The sequence below is a fragment of a genome, assembly GCF_019968955.1.
Source record: "MAG: Porospora cf. gigantea A chromosome Unknown PgA_NODE_231_length_27488_cov_330.728, whole genome shotgun sequence".
NCBI classification, from domain to species: Eukaryota; Apicomplexa; class Conoidasida; order Eugregarinorida; family Porosporidae; genus Porospora; species Porospora cf. gigantea A.
In genome coordinates this window covers 1-27,488 of record NW_027151523.1, presented here as the reverse complement: position 1 = coordinate 27,488, position 27,488 = coordinate 1, and the positions used below count along the sequence as shown (strand labels likewise).

The 27,488-nt window shown below is 56.7% G+C and overlaps 11 protein-coding genes across 20 annotated transcripts; 8 read left to right on the top strand and 3 right to left on the bottom strand.

Moving 5' to 3' along the window:
* Positions 1-22: 22 nt before the first annotated feature.
* KVP18_001120 (uncharacterized protein) lies at positions 23-1,084 on the bottom strand (the record flags this gene model as incomplete). The annotated part of the gene is made up of 1 exon (XM_067950811.1): positions 23-1,084. One exon carries the CDS (start codon positions 1,082-1,084, stop codon positions 23-25), a length of 1,062 nt encoding a protein of 353 aa, XP_067811282.1.
* A 116-nt stretch (positions 1,085-1,200) lies between these two features.
* Positions 1,201-2,619, top strand: KVP18_001124 (uncharacterized protein; the record flags this gene model as incomplete). Its single annotated transcript, XM_067950817.1, has 1 exon — positions 1,201-2,619. One exon carries the CDS (start codon positions 1,201-1,203, stop codon positions 2,617-2,619), a length of 1,419 nt encoding a protein of 472 aa, XP_067811288.1.
* A 1,106-nt stretch (positions 2,620-3,725) lies between these two features.
* KVP18_001116 (uncharacterized protein) lies at positions 3,726-6,167 on the top strand (the record flags this gene model as incomplete). 3 transcript variants are annotated; one of them, XM_067950805.1, is made up of 2 exons in its annotated part: positions 3,726-4,879; positions 4,907-6,167. In XM_067950805.1, 2 exons carry the CDS (start codon positions 3,726-3,728, stop codon positions 6,165-6,167), a joined length of 2,415 nt encoding a protein of 804 aa, XP_067811276.1. The 3 variants fall into 3 exon arrangements, with proteins under 3 accessions (XP_067811276.1, XP_067811274.1, XP_067811275.1); XM_067950803.1 differs by lacking the exon at positions 4,907-6,167 and having other exon boundaries at positions 3,726-4,883; XM_067950804.1 differs by lacking the exon at positions 3,726-4,879 and having other exon boundaries at positions 5,010-6,167.
* Positions 6,168-6,189: 22 nt separating this feature from the next.
* KVP18_001123 (uncharacterized protein) lies at positions 6,190-7,421 on the top strand (the record flags this gene model as incomplete). 2 transcript variants are annotated; one of them, XM_067950815.1, is made up of 5 exons in its annotated part: positions 6,190-6,223; positions 6,250-6,483; positions 6,510-7,041; positions 7,069-7,203; positions 7,232-7,421. In XM_067950815.1, the coding sequence occupies 5 exons, from the start codon at positions 6,190-6,192 to the stop codon at positions 7,419-7,421; spliced, it is 1,125 nt and encodes a 374-aa protein (XP_067811286.1). The 2 variants fall into 2 exon arrangements, with proteins under 2 accessions (XP_067811286.1, XP_067811287.1); XM_067950816.1 differs by lacking the exons at positions 6,190-6,223; positions 6,250-6,483; positions 7,069-7,203; positions 7,232-7,421 and having other exon boundaries at positions 6,788-7,045.
* Positions 7,422-7,432: 11 nt separating this feature from the next.
* KVP18_001121 (uncharacterized protein) lies at positions 7,433-7,919 on the bottom strand (the record flags this gene model as incomplete). 2 transcript variants are annotated; one of them, XM_067950813.1, is made up of 3 exons in its annotated part: positions 7,433-7,474; positions 7,514-7,871; positions 7,897-7,919. In XM_067950813.1, the coding sequence occupies 3 exons, from the start codon at positions 7,917-7,919 to the stop codon at positions 7,433-7,435; spliced, it is 423 nt and encodes a 140-aa protein (XP_067811284.1). The 2 variants fall into 2 exon arrangements, with proteins under 2 accessions (XP_067811284.1, XP_067811283.1); XM_067950812.1 differs by lacking the exon at positions 7,433-7,474 and having other exon boundaries at positions 7,493-7,871.
* Positions 7,920-8,127: 208 nt separating this feature from the next.
* KVP18_001122 (uncharacterized protein) lies at positions 8,128-8,460 on the top strand (the record flags this gene model as incomplete). The annotated part of the gene is made up of 1 exon (XM_067950814.1): positions 8,128-8,460. One exon carries the CDS (start codon positions 8,128-8,130, stop codon positions 8,458-8,460), a length of 333 nt encoding a protein of 110 aa, XP_067811285.1.
* Positions 8,461-8,580: 120 nt separating this feature from the next.
* KVP18_001118 (uncharacterized protein) lies at positions 8,581-9,311 on the bottom strand (the record flags this gene model as incomplete). Its single annotated transcript, XM_067950809.1, has 2 exons — positions 8,581-9,180; positions 9,219-9,311. The coding sequence occupies 2 exons, from the start codon at positions 9,309-9,311 to the stop codon at positions 8,581-8,583; spliced, it is 693 nt and encodes a 230-aa protein (XP_067811280.1).
* Positions 9,312-9,351: 40 nt separating this feature from the next.
* On the top strand, positions 9,352-9,884 carry KVP18_001117 (uncharacterized protein; the record flags this gene model as incomplete). 3 transcript variants are annotated; one of them, XM_067950808.1, is made up of 2 exons in its annotated part: positions 9,352-9,638; positions 9,665-9,884. In XM_067950808.1, the coding sequence occupies 2 exons, from the start codon at positions 9,352-9,354 to the stop codon at positions 9,882-9,884; spliced, it is 507 nt and encodes a 168-aa protein (XP_067811279.1). The 3 variants fall into 3 exon arrangements, with proteins under 3 accessions (XP_067811279.1, XP_067811278.1, XP_067811277.1); XM_067950807.1 differs by having other exon boundaries at positions 9,352-9,669; XM_067950806.1 differs by lacking the exon at positions 9,352-9,638 and having other exon boundaries at positions 9,687-9,884.
* Positions 9,885-9,988: 104 nt separating this feature from the next.
* Positions 9,989-10,735, top strand: KVP18_001114 (uncharacterized protein; the record flags this gene model as incomplete). Its single annotated transcript, XM_067950798.1, has 1 exon — positions 9,989-10,735. One exon carries the CDS (start codon positions 9,989-9,991, stop codon positions 10,733-10,735), a length of 747 nt encoding a protein of 248 aa, XP_067811269.1.
* Positions 10,736-10,889: 154 nt separating this feature from the next.
* Positions 10,890-12,306, top strand: KVP18_001119 (uncharacterized protein; the record flags this gene model as incomplete). Its single annotated transcript, XM_067950810.1, has 2 exons — positions 10,890-11,928; positions 11,957-12,306. 2 exons carry the CDS (start codon positions 10,890-10,892, stop codon positions 12,304-12,306), a joined length of 1,389 nt encoding a protein of 462 aa, XP_067811281.1.
* An 80-nt stretch (positions 12,307-12,386) lies between these two features.
* Positions 12,387-27,488, top strand: KVP18_001115 (uncharacterized protein; the record flags this gene model as incomplete). Of its 4 annotated transcripts, XM_067950799.1 has the most annotated exons (4): positions 12,387-13,110; positions 13,140-13,326; positions 13,387-23,008; positions 23,068-27,488. In XM_067950799.1, coding segments are annotated over 4 exons (14,954 nt in total), but the record flags the coding sequence as incomplete, so codon positions are not given. The 4 variants fall into 4 exon arrangements, with proteins under 4 accessions (XP_067811270.1, XP_067811272.1, XP_067811273.1 ...); XM_067950801.1 differs by lacking the exons at positions 13,140-13,326; positions 13,387-23,008; positions 23,068-27,488 and having other exon boundaries at positions 12,387-13,121; XM_067950802.1 differs by lacking the exons at positions 12,387-13,110; positions 13,140-13,326 and having other exon boundaries at positions 13,376-23,074.

Genomic DNA, 27,488 nt, shown 5'->3' with positions numbered 1-27,488 from the left:
TGACAGATCTGTAACCGGAATTCTAATTTGTCAACGACTCCACATCGATGGTGGCTACCATACGTTTCCCGAGAGAGCCGAGGAATACGAACTCCTGGTTTGCCTCGATCAGACATCCAGCTTGCTGGAAAAAGTTGCACTCGCATCCCATGTTTACGTCTAAACACAGCGAGTCCGCCTCTTCTCCAAGTACAAGTTCCACCTTCCCGCTTTGCCGGATTCGGAGGCGGCCCAGTTTCCCCGCGGGCAGGCCAGACAACGTGCTGGCCTGGTAGTCGGTCGGAGCTGTGTCGGGCGCGGGCTCCTGCGGGATAGGCTTGCCGAGCTGCGCATTCAAACGCACCTGCCGCTCGTGCTCTCGTGCCTTGATTTTAGCGATGTCGAGTTGGGGCAGGGACCGAGGGAGCTGCACCAGCAGCCAGCCATCAGTGGACATGTCAAAATCGTGTTCGTCGAACGCGGATCGCTCGAAAAGCATCTTGGCCGCGTTCCGGTTGGCTTCGTCCACGTGCACAGCGCTTGGACGGGATGTGCGTTTGGTCTCCTCCAACTCTCGTTGGACGAAAGGCAGCGCAATGGGCCGGTAGGAGGACCACTTGTCGCTGTCCGCAGCCCAAGCGAGGTCGGTCAGGTCCTTGCTTGAACCCGCGCCCTTCTTTCGTCCTCCTTGGGCCTTCTGGATAGCCGACTGCCGCTGTTTGTCGAGGCGGTCCAGTGCGGCCTGGTCTACTTTTTGAACGGCGCGCTTTGCAGCGGCTTTGGGAGAAGAGACCTGGGTTCGGTTCTTCGAAAGCAGACGACTGACTAGCTGCCCGCCAACATCCACGTGTCGCTCCTCCGTCAAAGGGTTTTTGGCGCTCAGGAGGGCTACGCCGGCGGTCACATTGGGTGCGAATTTCGGTCTCGAAGCAGGTTTGGATGCTGGACCGACGAAGCCTCGCAGACTTGGGTGACTGATCGACCGAATCGACATAGGAGTGACGGGTTCGTTCACATCAGGATCGGCCGGCTTCTTGGGAGTCGTTGGCGTCTTGGGCTCAATAGCCTTTTTAGCCGAGGCCTTGGCAGCTTTCTTTGGGGCCATACCGAAATTCGGCGTTTACTGGGCTCACAGCACTCTGGTGAACGCTCTACGTGCTCATCTGAACCTTCACAGATCGAGACTTTGCGGAGCATATTTTGCTTATACCACTTTTTCTAATGGTGGCGAGTCAGCAAGCTGCGGTTGCATCGCTGACCAATGCAGTCGCTTCGTTCAGGCAGCTTGCAATTCTGGCGACGGAGGAGAGGGCCGTCTGCAGCCACACGGGAATAGCCAGGTTTCCGCAGTGGATTTGGATATCAGGTGAGAAAGGCTCTGGCAAAACCTCCCTCTGTCAAAAAGTCCTTAGTACTCAGCAGGACTGTGACGTGGTTTGGGCCCAGGAGCGCAAATGGCCCGATGTACCTATCACTGCGAAAGACGTTATAACCGAACCCTTCTTTGGAGTCACTGTTGTAGTCTTCGACGAGTGGCAACCTGCAGCCGCCAAGATGCTGCTGCACGCCTCGCTTTACTGGACCACGCGACCTGTCCTCGTCGTATCCGTGGGCGTGGCCCCTCCGGCGGCACACTTCCAGGTGGAGATGCCGAAAGCCCACGATTACAGCAACCAAGATAGACTCCGCATTCTCCGGCACCACCTAGGTGAGGACTGCCCCCAGTTGCTGGCTGACGAGACGGCCGGACTGTTACCGGGAGATTTCCTGCCGCTGGCTAACGACGCGTGTGTGGCCGCCCTGTTGGAGGGCCGCGCAGTGGGCTGGAGGCACGTCGCGGAGGCCCGGAAACTGGCGAAGGGGGTTCTTAACCTACGGCCTCACGTGGTGAGTCACGTGCCACGCTGCCCGCCCTTGGACTGCGCCGGACAGCGACTTACTGGCCTCAAATCGGGAGCGTGGGACGCCCGCACGTCTGCCCAGTTGGAAGGTTTAGTCCAGACGTTACGCTCAGGGTCGGAGGCCTCCTTGGTGTTCGTGGAAGGCAGTGCAGGCGCTGGTAAGTCGTTCATCGGCCGCGTTCTGGCGGAGGAGTTGGGTGCACTGCACCTGAGCTTCGACCTGGGCACCGTCACGCGCCCTATTCTCGGAGACAGTGAGCGGGCGCTAACCTCTTTGCTACGAAGTGTCGCAACTATTCCGCGAAGTGTGGTCGTGTTCGAGGGCGCAGAGGCCATCGTCACGGCCAGTCGCCAGGAGGAGGCCTACTTGGAGGGAGGACGGCTGTTCGCTAACGGCGAATCGCGCTCCGCGTTGCATAGGCGTCTGTGTGCTGTTTTCCTGCAGTGGACTCGGCACCTCCCACCATGTGCAGTGGTGGTGATCCCCGTCGGCAGCGTGACCTCCGTGGATTCGAGACTCCTAAAGCCCCACCGACATCTGGCGACGCTCAGTCTAAAGCCGCTCTGTGAAGCCACGGCCAAAGAGATCTTCTTGAAGTTCGTCACTGCGAGATCAAGCTCCCACATACATCCACTTCAACTCGGGACGCCTGCCGCAATCGTTGCGCGCTGCGAGGAGGCTGCCGTGCGGTGTGTAGGGGACGGCAGGAAGTGCCTGGCCGCGGAAGACTTCACCTGACCTTCCTCTCTTTAGCCAGACCCTTCTCAAGACCTTCGATGATATCTGGTCGGAGGCCACCAACACGACCCTTAAAGCCTCCAAGCTCCTTCAGAATCTGATACGTGTGCAGGGTCTCCTTGTGCTGTGTGCCCATCAGACAGCCGTTCTCCACGCACCATTTTATAGCGATGATGGACCTGGGGTTCTCTGCCAGAAGACTTTCGTAGAACCCTCGCGTGCCGTCCCCGTTGGGGGGCGTCACGTTGCGCTGTCCTCCCTTGAAGAACTTCTCGGCGCCTTGGGGCTCCGCATCTGTCGCTTTCGCCTTGCTTGTCGCCTTGCTTGTTGCCTTGCTCGTCGCCTTGCTCGTCGCCCGCTTCCTCTCGGTCTTGACCAAAGTAGTTTTCGCAGTTCTCTTCGTTATGGTTTTCGCAGTCTTTGCCGGCTTCTTGTCTTTTTGTTTTGATGAAGGTTTCTTTTTGGACGCCTTTGATGCTTCGTTCTTGGTGCTTTTCGCGCCCTTAGTACTCTTAGTACCCTTAGTACTCTTAGTACTCCTTGCGCTTTTGGGAGCCTTTTTTTGTTTCGGCAACAACGGCTCCTCGAGGGATGCAGACGACACGGCCTGTCATTAGGGCTGACATGCACTTACTCTGGCCATCTCAAATCCTTATTTTTAATAAAGTGAAAGATCTACTCCTTAGACTGGAAAGTTTTTTCGCAAGAGACACAAGTACTCGGTTGACCATATGAAGATGAGCGCTTGCCATTGTAGATAATCGTATCTCCGCTGCATACTTACCACCTTCAGCAAGGCCTCATAGTATGAAGTAGCTTGCAAAGCCCCATCATGTTGACAACGTTTTCTCCGCTGTCTAACTTACCCCGCATACAGCGAGGGATGTTCCAGACAGCGTTCGTTATACCGCTGACAGGTCACGCCTGAACAGCGGCAATTGCCAAGCATAATTCATCTGAGAGTAGGGGGAAATGAACATTTCCAGCATAAGGTGTGGGGTATATGGGGGGCCAGCCACGCCAAGGATAAATTGGATGGGCTCGCAGCCCGCAGGGGAGCATTCCTTAGTCGATTTATTCCCTTCAATTAATTGCCGAAAAGTACGATGGTGCGCATCATCCCACTGAAAGCGCCCGGCGCTCCAGGCCACGACCCCCTAAACCATCCCCTTGACGGGCGGGTGCTGGAGGTCCTCGGAGAGCCGGGTTACGGGCAGCTGCCGCCTGTGGGGGCTAAGGTGGTGGTCAGGGACGAGGACGGTGTGGAGGTGCATGACATACGGCAGTTTGTGAAGGACCCAGAAGTGTTGCCGAGCACGCATCTGCATTTGAAAGGCAGCTGCCGGGGGCTGGACAGAGGAAGTTTCCTAAGCCAGCTGAACATTTTGCAACCCGACATGGTCAGTCGGATTCGACACTTGACGACGCTCACATGCTTAGCCAAGTACCTTCTGATGGAGGAGTCTGTGTACTTCACTCTTCATCTCTTCCGGACGCAGCTGTGGCCGCAGGTAGTCTCACGGCCATTTCCACAAGAGGTGGTCACCCCTCTCGAAGACTTGGACTCCTTCTTGCCTTGGTTCGTGCAACACCTGGAAGGCCGGGAGCTGCCCACGGAGTTGTCTCTGGAGAGGCTGGTCCTCAACACCAGGTGGGTCGCTGGGTGTCGTCGGCTACTGATTGTGGGGCTGCCCAGATTAGCGTCGTCGCAGGCGTATCTGACCTTTTTGCTGCATGCGCTGGGCGAGACGGAGTCGTCTTTGTCCTGCGATGGTGTCGAGAGCCTTCGGAGGAGGTTAGGTATAACTAACTGTTACGCGGTAGGAACACCGTCTCCGGTGACAAGCGCTCTCCCACGGAAGCCGCCTCCCCCTGAGAGAGCAGCTAGCAGCGACAGTTTTTTGGAGGCGTTCACAGGTCGGCTTGGCACTCCCAATGTCCGCGCTAAAAAGGTCCTCAAGCGACCGGCAAGGGCCGACGCGAGGCCTGATGCCGGCAGGCGGGGATCCTTGGTGGTTCTGGAGTTCGACGGACCGAACGCGGCACGAAAGCTGTGGGACCAGCTGACTCAGGGTTATGCCCACTTCTCGGGGCGAAGGCTGTTCGCGTTCGCGGATCCAGTGGGACTCGTCAGCGTCACAGAGCGGCTATGCCCAAGGCTGTCATTGGGGTTGGCTCCTCGCCCACCACAGTCAGCTCCCAACGCCCAGCTCACCGTTTACCTTCCTCGGGTCTCACAGGATTGTACGGCGGCGCTAAGGTGAGTGACTGGGCCCATCCTGAGCAGCGTGTTTTTCGACTCCCTCCGGCAGCTGTCGTCCAAAGTCCAGGGTCCCAAGGAATGTTATTGGGACCTGTCCCTTGGTGCTGGTGTCATGATCTTTCCGTCCATGGAGGTCCGTGACTGTTGGGTGTCACCGGGGGACCAGTGCGCCATAAATGTGCCTGCTTCTCTTATGCGAGAGCCCCTGACCTTCGGGGAGTTTGACGAGGCTGTGCTCGGTTCGGCAGTGTCTGTGACAGGCTCCCGATTCAGTCTGGGGCCCTACGTCACGCCCTGCGTCCTAGGCCGTGTGGATGCCTTCCAACAATGCCTCCGACGCTGCCAGGCGACTGTGCCTCCTCCGCAACCAACCACGTCTCCAGCCACCGTTCAGATGTCTTCAGACACCAGTCCGAAGGGAGCACCAGTCACCGCTGGCCTGTCTTCAGACAGCAGTCCGAAGGGAGCACCAGACGCCATTCCGAGACGTACGGTGGTGAAACCCTTGGAGGCATCCCGAAAAAGACTTCCCGAAGGCCAAGGCGTCGTGCGCTTAGCGAAGAAAACCAAGCGCGAGGACCCCGATCTGGAGACTCTCTCGCGTGAGGAGCGCAAGGAGCACCGAGATTTGCGACGTGCAGAAAAAGAGCGCCGACGGGAGGGTCGATTACGTCGACGGGAGGCCAAACCTGCTGACGTGCAGGCAAGCCGCGATGCTGGGAGCAGCGTGAAGGCCATCCCAGAGGTGCGACCGACAGTCAGTAGCGCCACAGCCAGCCCCAACGCTAACAGATCGAAAAGCACTAGCATCAAGGCGAGCCCCGAAACTCGCAGCGTCAAGGCGAGCCCCGAAACTCGCAGCGTCAAGGCGAGCCCCGAAACTCGCAGCGTCAAGGCGAGCCCAGAAGCGTGCGCAAGCGGAAGAGCGAAGGCCAGCCCGGCTAGCAGATCGAGAAGTAGCAGTGTCAAGGCGAGCCCCGCGGTGCAGCCGTCAGGCAGTAGCGCTAAAGCCAGCCCCGATGCCAGCAGATCGAGAAGCAGTAGCGTTAAGGCAAGTGGAAGCGCCAGACCCAGCCCCGATGCTGGTAGATCGAGGAGCAGTAGCGTCAAGGCCAACGTCCCTCCCGCGCCGAAAAAGACTGTCAAGTGTCAAGCCTCAAATGAACCAGACCAACCCGATCAACCTCGAGCACGCGACGCGTTCGGACCCAGCAAGCCTGTAAGATCGAGCAAAAGGCTGCAGGCACGACAGGAACGAAGACGCCAGGAACAGAAGCCTGATTGATCGTTATCTCCGGCAAAATATTATGTGGCGACATTATCGCGATGACGACAAGGACAGTGCGTAAACTGTGTGCGAAACACAGCCCCGTCCATCTCAATACCAGACAACTCCCGAACTGAGACCGCAAGCCCCGCAACAGTAATTGCCGGTCCTGTTTTGACTGTGGACCGTCGACCGACCGTTAGTGCAGCGTCTTTTTGCGGCCCGACTTGCAGACCGAGCACCGGTTGCTTGAGCTTCGCCGACGGGTTGCTGGTGCCACCAAGTCCGTTTGTACACGTTGACCGACGAGCAAACGAAGAGCGCCTGAGCATCAGTGGGTTTCGGCCATTCTATTGACAGACGTCGAGTCCCTCAAGCGGGTGTCCGATCTGTCATACCCGCTGGTGACTGTATGCTCGCTCGGATCGTCCCAGTCAGGGCTGTCACACTTCCTTAACCGACTGCTGGCGTTGCGTGTGCGTTTTCCCTCTGCAAGACGGCCAGAGGGGAGCACTCCAGGAGCTTATGTCGCCGTCGTGAAGCCTGCGGAGGTGCCGTTCGCGTTAGCCGTTGTAGACTGCCAAGGATTCGACCGTCTAGGCACGAAGCTAGCTACTGAAGCGGCCTTGCTGCGAGTGATGCTGCTGTTGGCCGATGTGGTGCTGCTGTCAGATTCACGGAGTGAGGTACTTAGGTCCTACCCCGATATGAAGCCACAATCATTTAACATCCTGGCACGAATCAATCGATCGCTCACGAGGGACACCTGGGAATTTTCAGCTGAGCCGTTCCACCAATCCTACGAGATCGACACACCTGCTGACTACTCCTTGGAGTACCAGGAGAAGCATCTCGGTATCTTACAACAGCGGCTAGCAGACTGGGGAGCACTGTGAGTTCTCTGTGGCCTCCTAACCAGCGTCTCTGTTATGCGTCCACCTGTTTTGCCTTCGCTGTGGGTCCGTTTGGCTGAGCAGGCCATGGAGCCGGACTTCGACAGGCGGCAGGTTGCACGTGGCTGGGCCGTGCAGGAGGTCCTGAGCCACATAAGCCGGTGAGCGCGATATGGATCACGGACGCAGAAAGGCGGCAGCTTTGGAGGGGGTAACGCACCACGAAGACGCAGCGAAGTTCTTCTCCAAACACGACATTGACCAATCACTGGCAGTCGTACGAGTACTGCAATCCGTGGACGAGCAAGATAAACAGTTCATCTACGAAAGGTGGTGGAGCGCATACTTGCAGTTGTTCCAAGCCACTGTTAAGCGCTAAACGAAAAATTTTCAGCGAGCAGGAACGCCGTTTACAGTCACATTCGGGTATGTCTGGAATACATGAATCCATCATAATGGATCAGGACTTACCTGAAGGCCGCCTTCCTCTCCGGGGGTGATCTTCACCGTAACTTTGACGTCATCATCGGCGGAGCAGCCACAGGCGCGATCCCCAGTGAGCGTGTAACGAGAGTTCTCAGTAAAGTACGGATGACCTCCTTCCAAAATGGTTGTCACTCCAATGTTGTCGTGGACGGTTTCGTCAGAGCTTACCGACTCCCAGGACTGCCGTCGAACCACACGTTGATGGGCGACAGGTATGCGTACACGGCCCGGCAGCATCGGTTGCTTTTGCGAGGCCAGTGCAATAGCTTGCTTTCGCTTCTGCGGGAACCGTTGGGGAAGACAGCAAAACAATACAAAAAACAAGATCAATTTAAAGGACCATCTGAGAGATAAATGATAGATCTCACCTTCCGTCGTTTCCGCCACGCATATGTTCCCAGACCTCCTACCAACCCAATAAACAGAGCGGATAATCCACCCCAGATCCAATATGGTGCCGAAGATGTTGATTTCTCTGGGGCAGGCTGTTCTGTCGCTGGAGGGCTCTGCTGATGCTCGTCTCCGTTCCGGAAGGTGTGGAGTCTTCCCACGTACGCTTTACGGGAAGGCATGAGAAATCGGGGATTTGAACGGACAGTATGGATTTCAGCTTGTCGTTGGACTCTGAGGGAGCCTGGATAGCGGCTGCCTCGGACCCGCTGACTCAACGGAACCTGGTGGTGGAAATCTTAACTCGCTTCGTGGGTATTGGCGAGGCTGGAGTTCAAGAGCGCTATCCTCACATAGCTCCTGAGGACGCGTCTCTCGAGAAACAGATAGCACGGCTGTCAGCCTACGGACTTGACTTGACGAGACGGCTTATCAACGCCTCTAGAGACACTGAGGACCGAGCGCTGGCAGCGACTCAAGACGTGTTGCTACGCATTTTGAAATCTCGTGACAGCAAACTTCTCACCAACATATGCTTGTAGCTCGAGCGACACAACCATCACATGCTTGTAGTCAGCTCTTCGAGCAACACAACTCCTTGAGAAAACTCTGCACATCATTGTTAAAACTAAGCGCTGGTCTCTACATTATCATCATCGTCATCACATGGGGTTCACGAAAAGAGGTCGCGATGTGCCGGTGGTGCTCATAGTGACTCCGGCCATAGGAGGGGCGGTTAACCGCGTCTCCTGCCGACTCGGAGCAAGAACGTTGACTTTCGGGAGCGGCGAGGGACCAGAGGTGATAGCTGGCAGCGCTTGCCCTGGGGGCATATTCGTTCTGGTCAGGACTGCTGGGTGGTCGCAGTGACCTGTCGTCACCCGCGCAATATGTAGCATCTTCTCCCTCTCCTGTCGGAAGGCTCGGACACGACCTGCAATGTCCGAGAAGGACTGCTGGAGCCGCACTTTATGTCCAGGCAACCACCTGGTTTGGTTGAACCGCTCGATCTCGTCCAGGTTCTCCACGGTCAGTGTGCATAGCGTCTCAAGCGTGTCAAACCCTGCGTTCGTGAAATGAGACGCAATCTCTGTGGGGAGCTTCTGAAACCGGAAAAATTCCACGACCTGTAGACGGTCCTTCTCCAGCTCGGGATCCCCATTCCAGATGGAAGAGAAGCCTGGCAGCAGGTGCGGGTAGTGCTTGCAGAGAAAATCACAGATGAAGAAGACTGGGTTGGCGGGCTGCTTCTCATTGATTTCCTGAGGGGCTATGAGTAGAAAACAATAAGAACACCTACCTGTGAGAGCCGCACGAAAAGTTGTTGCACTTGAGGGTTCTTACCAATGGAAGAGCCGAAAGCGCGGTCCGAACTCGACGCCGAGGAAGTCATTCGTAAAACTAGGTTTTTTAAGCCCAATTCAAATTAGCTCATGCGTCTAGTGCCAACACGCATGCAGTGGGTGGGGAGGTGCACTGGCCCAACTCAGGAGCTCGAACAGTTGAAGATCGAGAATCCATTCAGTATTCGGGTGATGGCGCGCGATTCGTATCAGCTGACGGCTTCCTTGGATTTGCCAGACAACCACGCGTACGAAGGGAAGCAATTTGATTTGGCTATATTGGTTCCCGATTCGTATCCGTTTTCACCCCCGGAGGTTCATTTCATCACTCCAATCTACCACATAAATGTCACAGAGGGAGGCGTGATCTGTATGGAGTGGGCTCCAGGTGCAAACGACACAGCATGACAAAATGGTGTCAGGGGATGAGCCTGAATGCGTGGCTCCGACGGATTCAAAACCTATTGGCTACGCCGGATGAGCGTAGGAACTGGCTCTTGCTGGACACAGAATACGCCGCGGACCCTCAAATAGAATGGGAGTACCGTCATCGTGAGGAAGACTACCTGCGGAAAGCTCAGATGGGCGTTCTGAGGCACGACGTTAGAAAAGCTTCACCCTAGTGAAAAGCTTCACCCTAGTGAAAAGCTTCACCCTAGTGAAGCACGTTAACAGAAAACTGCCAACCGTGAACAGAAAGTTTTACTTTTCACACTGAAATTGTCTAATGACGACCTGCGAACAAAATGACATGGAGGCGGACTGCGCCATGTGCCTCTCCACGGCATTCTCCCTCCGGCTGGACTGCGGCTGGGCGCTGGATTTGGAGCGTTGCGTGTCCACGGTTCATCCACCCCCTAACGTGGACCCTAACCTGGTTATGTCCCCCGTTACAGGGGAAGAGAACTGTTGGGTGAACTTGGGTTTTTACGGGTCCATCAACTGTGCAGCACACCGAACGTGCCACGAGTGTCTTTCCAACTTCAACTGTCTCTGGTGCGACACCACTCGCGGCAGAGCAGCCATCAACGAGCTGCTGGAGGAGTACTTAGAACGACGCGAGGCGCTGGGGGGCGACGACCCGTACGACGAATGGCTGCTCAGCGGAGATGTGGTCGTCAACCAGGCCTTCCTGGACATGACCAAGGTACTTCAAAGAGTGGACTTGATGAATGTGCTGGGGTGGGAGACGGACGTGGAGCTAATTCCCGAGGGTTTAGCAGACGGGTATTGCTTCAGTGGAAAGTATCTCCACGGCAGGGAGAAGGTTTGCAACTACGACGGGATTCCAGGGTGGATTTATGACTTCGGCGAGTGCCCCACAGAGTTTTACGTGCCGTTGAAAGAGAACGTTTGGGGTAATCTACAGCCGCCTCTGTCAAGCATGTGTGGCGTGATGTGCATCCCGTTTGTGGCTGCGGTAGGAGGACTACTCATTGTTAAGAGTTGGCCACCAAGGACGTATCATGACTGAGAAATGCCCGTTCAACTGTGACTCGTAATGCCGTCGTGCCATGACTGAGTTGCGCCCGTCAACTGTGACTTGGCGGCTCGTCGTGCTCCGTTTTCAATGGTTGTCGGCTGCCCCGCAAGAGGTGTAAAAGCTTGCACAATCAGACAATTTCGACATGGACGGCTCCCATTATGACGTGGTGGTGTGCGGCACTGGGTTAAAGGAATGCATTCTCTCAGGATTGCTGTCAAAAAAGGGGCTGAAGGTTCTTCATGTGGACCGCAACGGATATTATGGAGGGGAGACCGCTTCTCTGACGCTTAGCAACCTTTATGAGGAGCTTGGGGAAGGCGAAAAGCCACCTGTGGAGTATGGGGCTAACCGCCATTGGAACGTGGATTTGATCCCCAAATTCGTGATGGCCTGTGGCCGCCTGGTTAAAATCCTACTACACACGGGTGTGACCAAGTATCTCGAATGGCAGGTGGTGGAAGGCACCTACGTTTACGCGCATCAAAAGAAAGGCTGGCTGACAAGCGAAAAATACATCCACAAGGTACCCGCAACTGAAAAAGAGGGCCTGACCAGTCCTTTGATGAGCTTGCTTGAGAAGAACAGATTCCGTCTGTTTTCGGTGTTTGTTGCTCACTGGGAGCTGCTAGATCCTACCACGCACAGGAACGGATCTTCTGTTTTTGACCCAGAGAAGACCCCGATGCGTAGCGTTTTCGACTCCTTCGGACTCGCTGACACCACTATTGAGTTCATTGGGCATGCTGTCGCCCTGTACCCTGACGACAGTTACCTCCGACGCCCGTGTGGCGAGACGCTCACGCGCATTCAGCTTTACTTGTACTCGCTGGCTCGGTATGGGAAATCTCCCTTCATTTACCCCGTCTACGGGCTGGGAGGGCTCCCAGAGAGTTTTAGCCGCCTCTCGGCACTACACGGAGGCGTGTACATGCTGAACACGCCTATTACTGGGTTCGAGTATGACGCCGCAGGCAAAGTCACTCGTGTCCTTGGGGAAAACGGGCAGGTTGCCTCGGCAGGGAAGGTCGTCTGCGATCCTAGCTACGCTGAGCCGCATCGGCGAAGGCGTACGGGAGAGGTCATTAGGGCAATCTGCATCCTTACCCACCCCGTAGCGGAAACAGGCGGCCGAAACTCGTGTCAGATCATCCTGCCTCAGAACCAGCTAAACCGGAAGGATGGTGAGATACAGCCAGTCATCCCACACAGACGTATACATCACTCTAGTGTCCTCTTCTCATGGGGTAGCATTCGAAGGAAAGTACATCGCAATCGTTTCTACCACTGTTGAGACCGAGGACCCCCTTGAGGAACTACAACCCGGGCTGAAGCTCCTCGCCCCCATTGAGCGCATGTTCGTGAAGCGCAGCGTACTATATGACCCTGTCGACGACGGCCAAGCTTCACATGTATTCGTCTCCAAGTCCTACGACGCCACATCACACTTCGAGTCGGCCACGGCTGATGTCGTGAGCATGTACGAGCGGATCACGGGGGAGCAGCTGGATCTAACCCGCATTAACGCGGATAACATCAACGATCAAGAGAACTCTTGCTAGTTTCAATTCAAAATATCCTTGCTGCTTTCTCTAGAGATCGATGTAGCAGTGCCAGCGCATAATTCCTCATTAACGCCGTAATGGAGCCCTTGCAGCTCCGTTCGATGCGCAATCTTCTTCGACGGCTGGAGACTATCGGAACTGAGCGCTCCCGAGCAGTTCTTAACGTGGATGTTCTCCGTCAAATGGCGCTGTGTGTGTTAGGCCTAGGAACGCCCTTTCTGTTGAGCGGGCCCAGCGGAGGAGGCAAGAGCTTCCTAATCAAGCAGCTTTGGGCAATGCTGCGCGCTGAGTTAGAGCTGCCGCCGATCCTGTGGCTTTCTCTGGACGACTCCGTCGACAGCAAAGTCTTGCTGGGGTCGTGGGTCAGCGCTAAAGAACTGGGCTCTTTCGAGTGGCAGGACGGCGTACTGTCCTCCGCTATGAAGTTGGGCCAATGGATAGTGATAGAGGATGTCGACCAGGCCAACCCCGAGGTGTTGGCCAAGCTTTCGGAACTCACTACCCACCGGAGTCTCTTCGTATCTGAGCGACACGTTACCGTGGATGCTCATGCCAATTTCGCGTTGTTTGGAACCGTGTCGCGGACCAGCTCGAAGGTATTGCGCTCTGAGCAAGACGTCTCCTCAGACATTCAACTACCGCCACTTCTGTTAGGGTGGCATCAAGGCGTTTGCCCTCTGATGACCGAATCCGCTGTGAACAAAGTTATCTCTGTAAAGTTCCCTGAACTTAGCGGAGTCAGTGAGCTCCTCTCCAACGCCTACGTTGCGATGGTGACTTCGTTCCACACACTATGTCGAGGTGAGCGCTGACTAGCATCCTTAACTCAGGCGAAACCCGGCCGGTGTCGATCCGTCAACTTTTCGTCCTTTGCTCTCGGCTTCAATTGCTTATTCGCAGCAAAAACCTTCCGAAACCCCAGCCTAACCATAACCCGTTCCTCAGGTGGAACTCCGACTCAAAGCGTAAAGCAGTCGTCTGTGCCCAGCAAGTTTTTGCCGCTTCCCTTCAAAATTCGTAGGTGGTTTGCCTCCCTTGTATTTGTCCTGTGTCTTAGACCCGACTAATGTATTCCAGGGATCTTCGCACGCGGTTAGCATCCGATTTCGCCTGGAGCCTGAACCTCACCCACAGCGGGTCCGACTGCTACGACAGTCTAGGCGATACGTGGCGCACCCTCCTTCCCGAGTCCAACTCCTCCGAGTCCACCTTTGCTATGACGTCCGTGCAGGCGAAACTCCTGGAGAATCTTGAGGCATGCTTCGTGTGCGGGGAGCCGGTGCTGCTCGTGGGTGACACAGGCACAGGCAAGACAGCCCTAGTGCAGGAATTCGCTCGACAACAGCGCATCCCGCATGAAAGGTTCATCGTCTACAACTTCAACGATCAGTCAGACGCCAGCGACATTCTCGGCCAAGTGTCACCAATCGATACGCTGGCGCCTGTGCACGGGTTGAGAGAGCTGTGGCTTGGCCTGATGCAGCGAAGTCGAGACCGAGGCATGGACTCAGCTGGGTGCCTTAAACTTGTTATGGGGCTGGAAAAGCTCTATGCTGGGCAGAAGTGGAAGGAGTACCTCAATAATATGCAACGGGTGTCGTCCACATTTGAAGGCTTCTTCCGCGAGAAATTCAGCAAAGGAGAGGGTGAGGTGGACTCGCTGGCACTGGAATGGCTCGCGTTCCGACAGCAGGCTGAGGCTGTGGCTGAACGCATGAGCGCTTACATCAACCTACCTCCCGAAAAGCGGAAACAAGCCATCGAATTCAGATACCAGGAGGGCTTGTTAATCAAGGCGCTTCGCGAGGGCATGTGGCTGGTTTTGGACGAAATTAACCTGGCTCCGCTGGACGTTCTGCACCGACTGCATTCGTTGTTCGACCCTGCGGATTCGCAAGAGGGCTCCGGGTTTGTGGTGATTGAAGACGGAGGCCGTATTGTTGAGAGGCATCCCGACTTTCGGGTGTTCGCCTGCATGAATCCTCCATCAATCCACGGACCTGTGGCGGGCTCCAACGTGGGCAAGAAAGATCTGCCTCGCAGCGTCCGCCAGCGTTTTACAGAAATCTTTGTGGATGAGCTGACATTGGCAAGTGACCTGGAAATGATTGTGCGAGTGCACCTTCGACGGAAGAACCGCGACGAGAAGGCTATGCAGGTCGAGAACTCCATTCGTTCCATTAGTCCTAGCTTGGTAAAATTCTACCAAGCGATGCGCCGCGAGATTCTGACCTCGGGACGATTCATTTGCTCCTTTGGAGACGCCCCCACCGTGTCACTCAGAACGCTTACTCGAATCCTGCAGTTTGCTGTCTCGGTCTCGGACCGAAAGCACCTGAAGCTGAAGTTGCCGGAGGCAGTCGCTGAGGGTGTCATGGCTATGATCGGGTCGCCGTTGCAGCCGGAGTCTGTGATCTCCTTGATGCAACTCTTGGCTGAGCACGGCATGAAGCCCCGGCCCCTGCTAGCCTCGAGAGCCGATGCGAAGCCCGACAAGAACCAGCGCTTCCGTCAAGCGAAGGCGGAAGTATCCCGTCCCATGACTCAGGCCGCCGTGGAAGTCCACGACGACTACGTGCTTGTCGAGGGCCATCCAATCAAGAGGGGACCGCTTCCGCTGCGAATTGAGGTTGCCGAGCGCGAATTCATCGTAACTGATAGCGTTCGGAAGCAGGTGGCCGAGTGTGCTCGACTTCTGAGTGGAGGAAGGTACCCGCTGCTGCTGGAAGGGCTTACCAGTGCCGGAAAGACCTCACTGGTCGAGTATCTGTGCCGTCTTACAGGTCACACGTTCCTAAGAATCAACAACCACGAACACACGGACATTCAAGAATATATTGGTCAGCACGTGCCAGACCCCGTCACCGGTTTAATGATCTTCGAAGAGGGACCATTGGTGAAGGCTGCTCGGAACGGTGACTGGATCGTGCTGGACGAACTGAACCTCGCTCCCTCCGAGGTTTTGGAGTCCCTCAACCGTTTACTAGACGACAACCGCGAACTGGTGGTACCCGGCACCGGCGCTATCGTCCGCGCACACGACGACTTCATGCTCTTCGCCACCCAAAACCCTGCCGGGAACGTCTACGGAGGACGCAAGGTACTCAGCCGTGCGCTACGGAACCGCTTTGTGGAGGTCCATGTTTCCTCCAAGACGCTGGTAGAGTTGCAGACGCTGCTGGAGAAGCGGTGTCAGCTTCCGACCTCGGACTGCAAGAGAATGGTTGCAGTCTACAATGAGCTCCATAAGATTCGTCTGTCGTCTGCGGTCTTCAACTCGGAAGTAATGACAATCCGAGGACTCCTCCGATGGGGACGTAGATGGTCTTCCTTCCGCAACATTCAACATGCTGAGGAAGGCTGGAACGATCAGGAGGTCACGCGAGAGCTCGCCCGCGAGGGCTACTTTCTCTTCGCTGAGGGTCTGCGCGACGAGGGCGACAAGACATTGGTCATGAACGTGCTTCGAAGGTGCGTGAATAAGGAGTTCGAAGTCAACTGGGTCACCGATCCTTTGGTGCTGAACGTCAGGTCGATGTTTCAGGAGGCGGTCAAGAATACGCCTACGGAGGAACTGCCGTCGTGCTTGACTTCTCGAGGTCTCCTCACGTTCACAGAGGGCATGTGCCGCCTGGTGGGTCTCGTCCAGAGATGTATTCTCTACGACGAGCCCGTGCTTGTATGCGGTGAAACGGGTGCTGGTAAGACGACTGCCATTCAGGTTCTGGCCTGGCTGCATGAGCGACCTCTCAAGATTTTGAATTGTCACCAGAACACGGAGACAGCAGACATTATCGGTTCGTTGGCCCCCACCCAGTCCTCCGACTTCACTGTGGAGGAGCATGGCCGCAAACGGCGGCGGGTGAACGCGAAACAGAAGGCGTTGGCCATGTTTCAGTGGCAGGATGGACCTCTGACAGCTTCAATGCGACAAGGGAACTACTTTCTCCTTGACGAGATCTCTCTAACAGACGATGCGGTCCTCGAGCGGTTCAACTCCGTGTTGGAGCCCTCGCGATTCCTGACACTGGTGGAAAAAGGCTCCACCTCTCAGCAGCGCACTGATGAAGATAAGGCCTCCTTGCTATTAGACGCACTGCGGAGCGTGCCAGAGAACGAAGTGGAGCACGTCAAGGCTCACGCCACTTTCAGGCTTTTCGCTACGATGAACCCAGGCGGCGATTACGGCAAGAAAGAGCTCAGTCCCGCCCTACGCGACCGGATGACTGAGCTGTGGTGCCCCGCAGTGGAGTTCGACTCCCCCGACATGCGGGAGCTGCTGGCGTCACGGCTGCCAGAGGTGCCCATGAGGGCTTCCCTCGGCAGAGCAATCCAGGAGATGATCGTGTGGTTCAACAGTGAAGCACGACACCCTGTAAGTATCAGAGAGGCGCTGGTTTGGGCAGACTTCATTCACTCCTGGAAGGGCGACTGCGCAGAGGGCTTCGTTCATGGAGGACTCTCTACGCTTGTGGACGGCCTAGGAACCGGTAACGAGCTACTGGGAGATGGTAAATCAATCGGTCTAGTTCTCATTGGCCCTTCCGTGGAAGCTGCCGAGGTGCCTGCGTTCGACAAGACGCTTAGCCAGTCAAGAGCGACAGCGCGGCTCCTCTGGTGCGCTCACACCTTCCTGGGATGCACCCCATCCTTGGGTAGCTGGGACCCGCACGTGACCTCGACAGAGGTGAGCGTGGGGCCTTTTTGCGCTACGGGCCCAGGACGAGGTGAGAGACCTCCTCCCAAGTTCACTTTCTTGTCACCTACCACCAGGGCCAACCTCACCCGCCTTCTGAGGTCCATGCACACCCCTCGTGCTGTTTTGCTGGAAGGCAGTCCTGGTGTAGGGAAAACGTCCCTGGTCTGTTCTCTCGCCGAGTTCATTGGTCAACCCGTCACAAAGGTAAACGTCAGCGAACACACTGATGTGGGCGACCTCCTGGGCTACGTCCTCCCTAAGACCGACAATGAGGATTTCTTGGAGTTTGCCTGGCAGGACGGCGTATTGTTGACCGCGATGAAGGAGGGACGCTGGATCATCCTGGATGAGCTTAATCTGGCGAATCAGCAGGTTTTGGAGTCTCTGAACGCGCTGCTAGACCACCGCAGAGAGGTGTACGTTCCCCAAATCGACAGAACTATCCGTTGTGCACCTACCTTCCGGCTGTTCGCCACGCAGAACCCTCTGTGTGAAGGAGGAGGTCGCAAGGGGCTCCCGCGGTCTTTTCTCAACCGGTTCTCAAGAATTATGGTTGATGCGCTCTCCTCCGAGGATCTTAACTTCATCGGATGCGCTATGTACCCCAACATCGCTGAGGCGACCATTAAGCAGATCATCGACGTCGTCGACGTTTTCTCTCAAGCGAGCTTCAGAGGCAGCTGGGAGTGGAATCTTAGGGACGTACTCCGCATTTTGGCTCTTGTGGAGAGGCGAAAGCCCACATCCAACCCCGGCAGCTCAGTAGCCATGCTGGCAATGTCTAGGCTCAAGTGCCCCCGTGACCGAAGCTATGCGAGCGACGCCATTCGGAAGGTTTTTTCGGATCGACTTGACTTCTCGCCAGCCGCTTTCCGCGACATGCTGACCCACGGCATGCCGGAATCACTTATGACAGCGCTCGCTGCTCCGCCACTCCCGGAATGTGCAGAGTTACCGCTGGAATCCGACTGCCTGCCCATCGCGACGCCGAAGCCTTTCATACTGAAGGAATTGGAGGCTGTGGCGCATTCAGTCCGCGTGGGCATCGAGTTGACGTGGCCTGTGTTACTCACTGGACCTCCTATGTCCGGCAAGGCGACGTTAGTGCGGCAAATCGCTTTGGAGCACCACGCGACGCTGATTGAGATTTTCCTCACGGAGTCGGTTGACGCTGTGGAGCTCCTTGGCTCCTTCGAGCAGCTGCACTCCTCATGCGACTCTGTAAAATTCGGCTGGGTGGACGGAAACTTCGTAAGGGCAGTCGAAAGTGGGCAGTGGGTCCTTTTTCGCCACGCGCATATGGCCCCTGCAGCCGTGCTGGACAGGCTTAATTCCATCCTGGAGGCTGACGGGGAGCTGCTGATCACCGAGTGCGGAGAGCCAAGACAACTTCGGCCTCATCCGGAATTCAGGTGCTTCTTCACGGCGCAGGGTGTGAACGGCATAAGTCGCGCGTTGCGGAATCGGTGCCACGAGGTGGACATAGGCTTACCGACACTTTGGGGCGTCCCTTGCGGGCCCCATCGAAACCTGCTGAGCGGATGGGATGACCTTGCTACGCGGATACTGACGCAGATTCCACTGGAGGGCATTCCGGGTGTGGAACCTCTTGTGGACGGCGACTCTCTAGTCGTGCCGGCGCAGCTGTCGCTGACCGCCGTGGACCTCTGCGACGCCTACAGAGTCGCCCGTAGGCACGCGTCTGTTGACGTATCGTATGTGGCAGCTTTGATCTTCCTGCTCCACCTCACACTTCACCGCTTTTCCGATTCTCTCCAAGTGCGATCCCGAATGCCTACCCTTGAGACGCTTCCGGACCTAGCCCATTCCCACCGGTCTCAGATTGTGTCGCTGGTCCGGCTCCTGGCGCTCGGGGACGACCCCTGGGCCGCATTCACTCAGAGCTTCCGAGGTACGCTGCCGACAGCCGAGCCGCTTCGCTCGATTTTTCAGGCTGGAGTGCGAATTTGTTCGTCGGAGGACCTCATTGGCAGGCTCAAGCCGCTCCTGGATGTCGACGACCCAATTGAGCGGTGTTTTGCCGTGATGGAGGCTGTCGACTGCCCCATCGAAAAGGCCTCCTTGGCCCGAGGACTGCTCTTGGACGCCCAGACCTTGGACATCCCACGCGTGCTCTCGGCCCTTTCCAGCCGCCTACCCGCAGGCCTGCTCCGACATTCCACACTCTTGGCTGGCGTGGGAGCGATGCTGCCCGCCTCAACCTGCTACCCGTCAGTTCAGGCTGCCTTTGTAGATGGCGAGAGGGACCTCATGTCCTGGGCGCGGCTCTACGAGGCTTCAGTCATGTTCTGCATTTCCCCCCATTGGCAAACGCTGGAGAACCCGGCCTTCACTATAGATGGTCAACTTCACGTGACAGCCGTCGAGGCGATCCGACGCTTGGAAAGGCGTAACCTGCTGCCAGGACCGCTGGTGGGGGTGTTTGGAATTCAGTTTTGGATGGAAATGGAGTTCACTGTCGATCCTCGGTGGGATGTCGGAGAGATCGAGCAGGCCGATCTGGCCCTCAGAAGTCTGTCATGGCTGCTCCACCACCTTGTCGAGGAGGTGCCCCCATTCGCCTTGGACGGGAACGCCATCGCCTACAAACACGAGCTCAGCGGCAGCGTTTCCCGCTGCCGAGACGCGGCCAGCATGCTGTCGAGGTCTTCTTTCTCAGCACCCGCGGCGCTGGCGGCGCTCCACGCAGACATAACCTCCTCGGCCGTGTCGAAGGAGACGCCTCTGGATCGGGCTTTTTACCCATCGACTCGGGAGTTACCCCAGGTGGCGGTGATGAAGGCGGTGGTCTCCGGTCTTTTTGGAGCCGCGCTGCCGGATAGGCGTCTTGTGGAATCCGTGTATCTGACGACCCTATCTCCTGAGAAGCTCCGGACGCTGAAATACTCCTACGGGCTCACAGACCAAGGTGTTGACTTGAAAGGCCTGACCCTGGCGACTCGGTTCTTGGGACTATGTGAAGTGGCTGAGGCACTGCAACACCAAAGGAGATCCGACAAGGCTTTCGCCATGCAGTCAATGCTTTGCACTCAGCTGTTGGCTCCATTGCGCAGCCCAGTTAATCAAACAACCTCCCGATTGTCTGGCGTGGCTCACTCCCCAGGCACGGCGCTCACCACAGCCGTAGGAATGTTCTCCCTGATGTCAGTGGTGCAGGAGGTGGGTCATTTCTCACGGTACGCCGGCAACAACGCCCTACACGCCACGCAACGACTCCAATCTGCTGTGAAGCTGTTATCTCTGGCGAATCTGCCACTGGATGAGATCCTGCCAGTCTTCGACTTTTCGACGTTCGTGCAACTTCTAGGCGCCTGGATGGCCTATCTGTGGACGGCTCAAGACGGCTGTGACATGGACATCACAGACCGACTATTGCAGAAATGCTCGTCGCTGGCTTTCAAATTGCTCACCCCGTCGCCGGAAGCCTCACGAGGCCCCGGCTGCCCACAGCTGACTTCGTGGGTGACGTGGCAGGACTCCCTAGCTCTGTACGGGCCAGTGTTTAAGGAGGAGATCTCGGTACCAGCTACAAGTAACTTGAGTCTTGGAGAGGTCTCACCGTTTATTTCTGCGGACTTCGTCTGTCCGTTTGCCGCATCTTTTGTGGAAATGAGCAAGGAATGTGGAATGGTTCACCTTCCGTGTATCAGACGGACCCTGCGGCTCCTTCAAAGACGGTTGGCCTTCCAGCAACCATCAACCAACTGGTCTGACTTGAGTAGCCTTCTGCTGCACGTAGCATCCTTTCTGGATTTCCCAGAGGTGGCAAACAGGCCTCTCCCAGAGCTCACCTCCGCGATCGAGGCGAGGTTGGCTGCAGTCACGGACAACAACCCCGCAGGACTGATTACACGCGCAGTTCTTGCGTCTCTGCTGTGGTTGGCAGATGCGTCTGATGACTCCACCTGGGTCCCGCTGCTTCAAACATGCATAGGTATGGGACGGCTCCTCCAGGATCCGTGCCGCTCGCACTCCGTGTCCAAGGCGCTGAGCTCCGTGCTGCTGGAATCGCGTTCTCGACTGCTCGAGTACTTCACTTTACAGATGGACCAGGTGGAGAGGGAGGAACTACGGCAGAGGCTATTCCGCATGGAAACAGGTCGACTGCCTTCTGCATCCGGAGTTTGCGCAGAGGACTTCAAACAGACGGCTGTGTGGATTCGATCCGTACTGAGTGAACACGTCGTCAGACGGGACCCTCTGCAGTGGTCCGACCTCCCGACCTCTATGTCGAGGCACATCGAGGAATCAGAAGCAGAATCCACGCTGCCCGTTCAAGAGTCAAACTTAGTGCTTGAGATGCTGCTCCAACGTGGCGAAACCAAGCGCCTAAAGAGGACGATTGCATCGCTGGAGTCCTCGTCTCACACAGAGGACCTCCTGGCCAACCACCAGAAGTGGTGCCGTGAGATTGGACACCAATTTGGCATGGAACGCGAGATCCACTCGCTTCTCCAAGACCAGAAGGCCTTCCTGCAAGACGCCGTGTTTGATCCCAACTCGGGCATCTGGAACTGTCTGGCCTCCCCTCTGCAGCGGGTCGCCACCGAGGGGAGCGCGGGGCTGCTGGACGCCTTCCCGGCAGCGTTCGCCGTCATGGGACGGTTCAGGCAGCTGTTGGGTGGATATGTCCAGCGGTCTATCAAGCGGTACCCCTTCTTCCGAGACCTTGCAATTCCCGTTGAGACGGCCGCAAGTATGGTGGTTCAGGGCATGGACCAGTTGTGCTGCCAGCTGTCACCCGAGGCAGTAGCCCTGCGATCCCAGCTCAAGGGCACATCTGACGCCATAATTGGCCACGTTGCTTGTTTTGGGAGGCAGCCTCTGTTGGGATTGTCTCAAGCCGTCTCCATCCACTTTGCTGTAGATGAAACCGCCACTGAGGAGAGAAACGAAGAAGCGATCACAGTCGCAGTGCAGCAAAGCAAGGTGGCTGACCTAAAACGACGGGTGGTGTTCAAGCCTATCCTGAGCCCCATGCTGGATCCCCAGTCCCTTCTTACCCTGACGCAGTGGGGACTCAGTTGGCTCGGGACCTACCATAACCACTGCCGGCGCTTCTCGGAACGTAGCGCCACCCAGGCAGTGATCAAGTTGGTGAGCAGCCTCGGCTTCCTCTGCGTGGAGGTGGAGCGGCGCGCGCGTGAGGAGGAGACACGCAAGCTGCAGGGATTCCTGCAAGACCACGTGGGACGTGCTACGGATGTGGCGGGAATCACTGAGAACCATGTCTGGTGGGAAGGCACACGCCAAGAGGAGCGCAAAGAGCTGCTTGATACGCTTTTTCCGAACGCTGATACCACTTCTGTTCTTGATAGACTTCAGATTCCCGAATCAGCGCTGGGAAGTCACCAGGAGGTGTACAACCACTACGAAACCGGCGTTGAGGAGAAGGACATTGGTACGGCGCCCCTCCATGTGACCAACCAGGGCCCTTTCGCGCTCACCCGCGCGCATGTAGAGCATGTCGTCGAACTGCTGCTCGACGCTGTGGCCCCCGTTGGGGAAGCACCCTCCGAACTGACTTACAGAAAGGCCATGGGTCTCGGAATCCACGTGACATCCAAGATCATGAGACACGCTCTGAACTCGCGCCCCACTCCGCAGAACGTAGAATCTCTTCATGTGCTGACTCTAGGTGCGCTACGATCGGAGGAGGCACTCTTTTTGCAGGAAAGGCTGACGAAGGAGGCTGAGGAGGAGATGCACCTGATCAGAACACTCATGAAAGACGATACCGTCGTCGCTTTGGCTCCGTTAGCCGGCGAATCGGACGAGGAGATGCAGTTGCGCGTGGACCGAGAAGACTACCTTCGCGAAAGGGCCCGCAAGGTCAAGTTCAAAGAGCTTCAGCGCTCTTTGCGGAACAGCATGAAGCTCTACAATTCGGCCGCGTCCTCGTTTTACGCGGACGCGAACCCTACGCTGGTGGCTCCGTCGTGGAACGTTGTGCAGTCGCTGCTCATTCGGGTCGACGAGGTAGGTTGCGTTGCCCAGTGTTCATTTGGTATCCATTGCATCTCCTTATCCTTCCACAGTTGTTGAAGATTCCTGAATTCGAAGATCATCCTGCGCTTTCGGTTCTGCGACTGTTTTGTGAACGTATGGGGTCGCTGTCACTGTCTTCGCTCACTGCTGCCTCGACATTGGCCACATTGGAAGTCCTCTACGACAGGTGCCTCCTTTGGGAGGATTTCGCCCATAAGGAGATAAGCCTTCGATCCCCATGGATCTCAGATATCCAACGCGAGATGATCCGCCTTAGAAGGCATCAACTGAACGACTGGAAATACCTCCGTGAGTTTCGAGAGCAGGCGAGTGCCCGTAAGGCCTACCATTGGTTCACCGACCTGGTGGAGATGTTCGTAAAGGCTGCCGCGCCGTCCATGGACAGCGAAGAGCTGGCCCGTCAAAATCCGGAGGCGTTGCAGGCCAAGACTATGACATACGACAGCGAGGACATGCAGTTCTTCTGCATCTTTTGGCGGATCCTGGAACATGGTGTGCTGAGTAAGCCTCTTGGCGAGTTCCACGCACGAATTCGAATGACACTGGCGCTCTCTCGATTCTTCGGGCACGCGGAGCATCCCCGTGTGCGGCTCCTGGCTCTTTGCTGCGGCTTCTTCTACAAGTATTGTCAGGCGTGGGTACCCACAGTGGACGCGGCCCTGCAAGTCAGTCGCAAAGAGATGGACAAGGCGGTGAAGGAGCTAGTAACGATTACCAAATGGAACTTCCAGAATTTGGAGGCTATGCGAGAATCAACCAAACGATCGCACCGAAAATTGGCTGAGGTTATCAAGGCCTTCGAGGAGCATCTGAGACCGCCGGTGGTTATGGTTCTCGACGGCGTGGCGGCAAAGAGACGTGCTGAGGATGCGGCGAAGCTTGAGGCGGAGGCCAAACAGCCTAAGAAGGCGGAGACAGCTGAGAACACCGATGACGTCGCGTCTCCGCGATTCGTCGACGCACTGCGGATCCGCCGCGTGCGGCCCACAGGGATGATGACACTTCCTTGTGTGGGGTCTACGGGTCTGCTGTCGGAGGCGCGTGACATCCGAAGACAAATCCGCGAGTCGCTAGTGGCCGCATTTACGACTCCCAGCAATGTGAAGGAACGCTGGATGGCATCACTGCTGTCCTTGGTCACTGACGACTTGGCAGTTTGCCCGATAAGCTGCGAGGATGAGAACCAGCTCGTCGCTCGATTGGCCGGGTTTTCCCGGTTCGACATGTCAACTGCCTCAGAGGAGTTCGCTGCGATGACGCCTGATCGGCGGTGGTGCTTCCAACTGCGATATCTCCTGGACCCCGCTGTGCATGACAACGTCTTGGGCGGGCCAGGAGCCAAGTTGAAGCCGCAATACGTAGCGTTTCACTATGACGACTCCTCTGTCGAGGCACTCGTCCATTCCATAGACTCGCTGCTTATGCAGACGGCCAGCGAGCAATGGCGTGAAGCGGAGGCCTCGTCGCAACATGGGCTCCATTTGTTCTTGGGTATTCGGAAGAATGTCAGAACTGGCGATGTTCACCAGGACGTGTCCGAGGAGGCTGCGCGGCTGCAGCAGGTGGCCGGTGGCATTCTGAACACCGCGGCAATATTCCGCGACGGTATTCTGAACTTCACCCCTTCACTGGCAGCTCTAGCCGACTACACACAGGTCATCTGCGCCGCCCATAGAGTCGGAGCACTCCAAGTACAGGACGCGTCCAGGCTGCGGCGGGACGCGTCCTTCTTGGAGGAAGTGACGGAAGCGCTGCTGCAGCTGCTCTCGTTGCTGAAGACTGCAGATGAAGTGCAGGACTTGAAGCTGGCGATTAGTCGAGATCCGTCGTTAGACGTGAGGTCTACGGAACCGGAGACGGACTTCCCTCTCAGCAACTGGCAGCCACCGGTGTGTCGTACCTCCTCTGTGGAGTGTGCAAACGTCGAACTTCTCTTCCGAGCCCGGATTGAGGCGCTCATAGGGAAGACTGAGGCGTGTGTAGCCGACGTGGTGCGGCATCCTGAAGGTCGGCTGCTGTTAGACGGGTCTTGTGCGTGTGTGATTGCCTCGCGGGAGGTGTTGCAGCGATGGAATGTTCAGAGTCAGAGTGTCCTCTATACGGCTCAGACGCTGGTGGATGACGCACAGTTGGCCGTTATGGAGATCCCCCCGTCGGCGTTCAAACCCCTGGCGACCTTGCTACATTCCAGGTCTGTCGCACCTTTTGCGCCGCCAGACGTCTCGGATGGGAGCATGAAAAAGGCGTCAAAGCTGTGGAAGGACGTGATGGCCTGTGTTACCAAGACGCACAGCAGACTTGCCGAGCAAACAGCGGTCTCTAGCAGAGAGAGTTACAAGATGCTGATGTCGCTGTCGCTGCCCTCGTTGGTGGAGTCACTGCAGCTGCTCGTCTGCGGTCTTGACGTGGGCTGCTGCCAGTTCGACGTGAAGGAGGCCGAGCTGGCGCAGTTGGTGGAGGTGTACCATTACGCCTCATTGTGCTTACTATCCTGCCTAGATTCCTTCGCTGGAATGGCTATGACGGCGGTGGAGTTCTCACGCGTCGTCTCTCTCGTAATGCTGAAGGGCTACTGTCGAGAGAAGGAGGAAGAAGAGGGCGAAACGATGCGAGGGGCCGATGACTGGGTTGACGGCACCGGAATGGGTGAAGGTCAAGGGGAGAAGGACGTCGCCGACGAAATCGAGGACCAGACGCAGATGGAGGGGTTCAAGGGCGAGGAGCAATCTGAACCTGAGAAGCAGAAGGACGAGACTGAGACAGGAGTGGACGTAGATTTCGGTTTCGACGGGCAGACGGATAACAAGCAGCAGGACGACATGGACGATGAGGACTCGGATAACCCCCACGACGTGGAGCAGGACACCGTAGACCTCGACGACGGAGGCCAGCTCGAGAAGAAAAAGAAGGATGAGGAGGAAGAGGATGTTGAGGATGCACCGCCTGAGAAGGGAGACGACAAGGACGAGAACATTGAGACCACGGGCCAGAAGTCAGAGGAGCAGGAGCTCGGCGCCAACGACGACCCCCAAGACTCCAAACAGAAACAGGAGGAAACACAGGAGGGGGAGGACGGCGGCGGAGACGAATGCGGCGAAGAAGAGGGCGACGCGAGCGAAGAGGAGGACGGTGACGAGGAAGGGCACACGATCGACTTCAAACTTGACGGCGCTGAGCAGGAAGATGCCGTCGAGGATGAACACGATCCTGAAGACCTTGAGGTTGAAGATGGCGAATTCGATGAAGGGGAGGAGCTTGCCGAAGATGGAGAGGATTTTGAGGACGATGAGATCCCTGATGATTTGCAAACGCCTAACGAAGAAGATGGTGACGTGAACGAGGAGGCTGGCGAGGAGAAGGGTGACGATGTCGAGATGCCGCCTGACGACGACGAGGCTCGGGCTGGAGCCGACGACGACATGAGTGCCCAGCGGAACCAAGACATTAACGACGGGAACGACGAGGCGTATGGCGCAAACTCGCCCCAAAATGCCCAGGAATCTGCGGAGCAGAAGAATGACACTCAAGCAGATAGTCGGGAGGAGCAATCATCAGAGGCTACCACAGGTGGTCAACAGGGAATGTCGAAGATGAAAGACACCTCTGATAGGTTCAAAAAACAAAAGAACCCGATGCCCAACCCTATTCAAGAGCCCACTAGTGCTATTCAGGAGTGGTTGAAGCAGCTCCATCTCGAAGCTGCCGATGAAACGAAGGAGGAAGACACTGAAGGCACCTCATTTCAGCAAGACAACGAGAGCAAACTGGAGGGCGTCGCCGAGGCCATCGAATCCGGAAAAGACCCACTGCCTGAGATCGAGCGAGATCCTGCTGATTTGGAGGACTCGGAACGGAACGTGGAGCTTGAAGACGCCACCGGAGGCTCCAAACCTCAAGGCACCACTGACGAACGACCCGAGGAAGCAGACGCCACTTCAGAAAACGACGTCGCCGAGTCTCCCGATCTAGTGGACCTGCTGGCTGGGAGCGACTCGGAACGGCCAGAGGCCGGGAGCGCCGATTGCGAGGTGCTGTGTGCGCCAGTCGAGGAGGACGATGAAGCGCTTTTACCTGCGGCCAGCCGACTGCCTGCCGGCATCAGCGAGCAATCGCTGACTCGACAAGATGTGCAGCGGCTGTGGCGGTACTTTGACGCACGTTCAGAGGAGCCCGCGAGCCAGCTGTGTGAGATGCTACGTCTGATACTGGAGCCCACCACTGTGGGACGTCTGAAAGGCGACTACCGTACAGGTAAGCGCATCAACATGAGGAAGGTCATTCCGTTCATCGCCTCCAACTTCCGGAAAGACAAGATTTGGCTTCGGAGGACGAAGCCGTCCAAAAGACAGTACGACATTCTAGTCTGTATCGACAACTCGCAGAGTGTGTCTCAGACTGGTGTCGCTAAGTTTACGCTGGACTCCCTTTTTGTCATTTGCAAGAGCTTGTC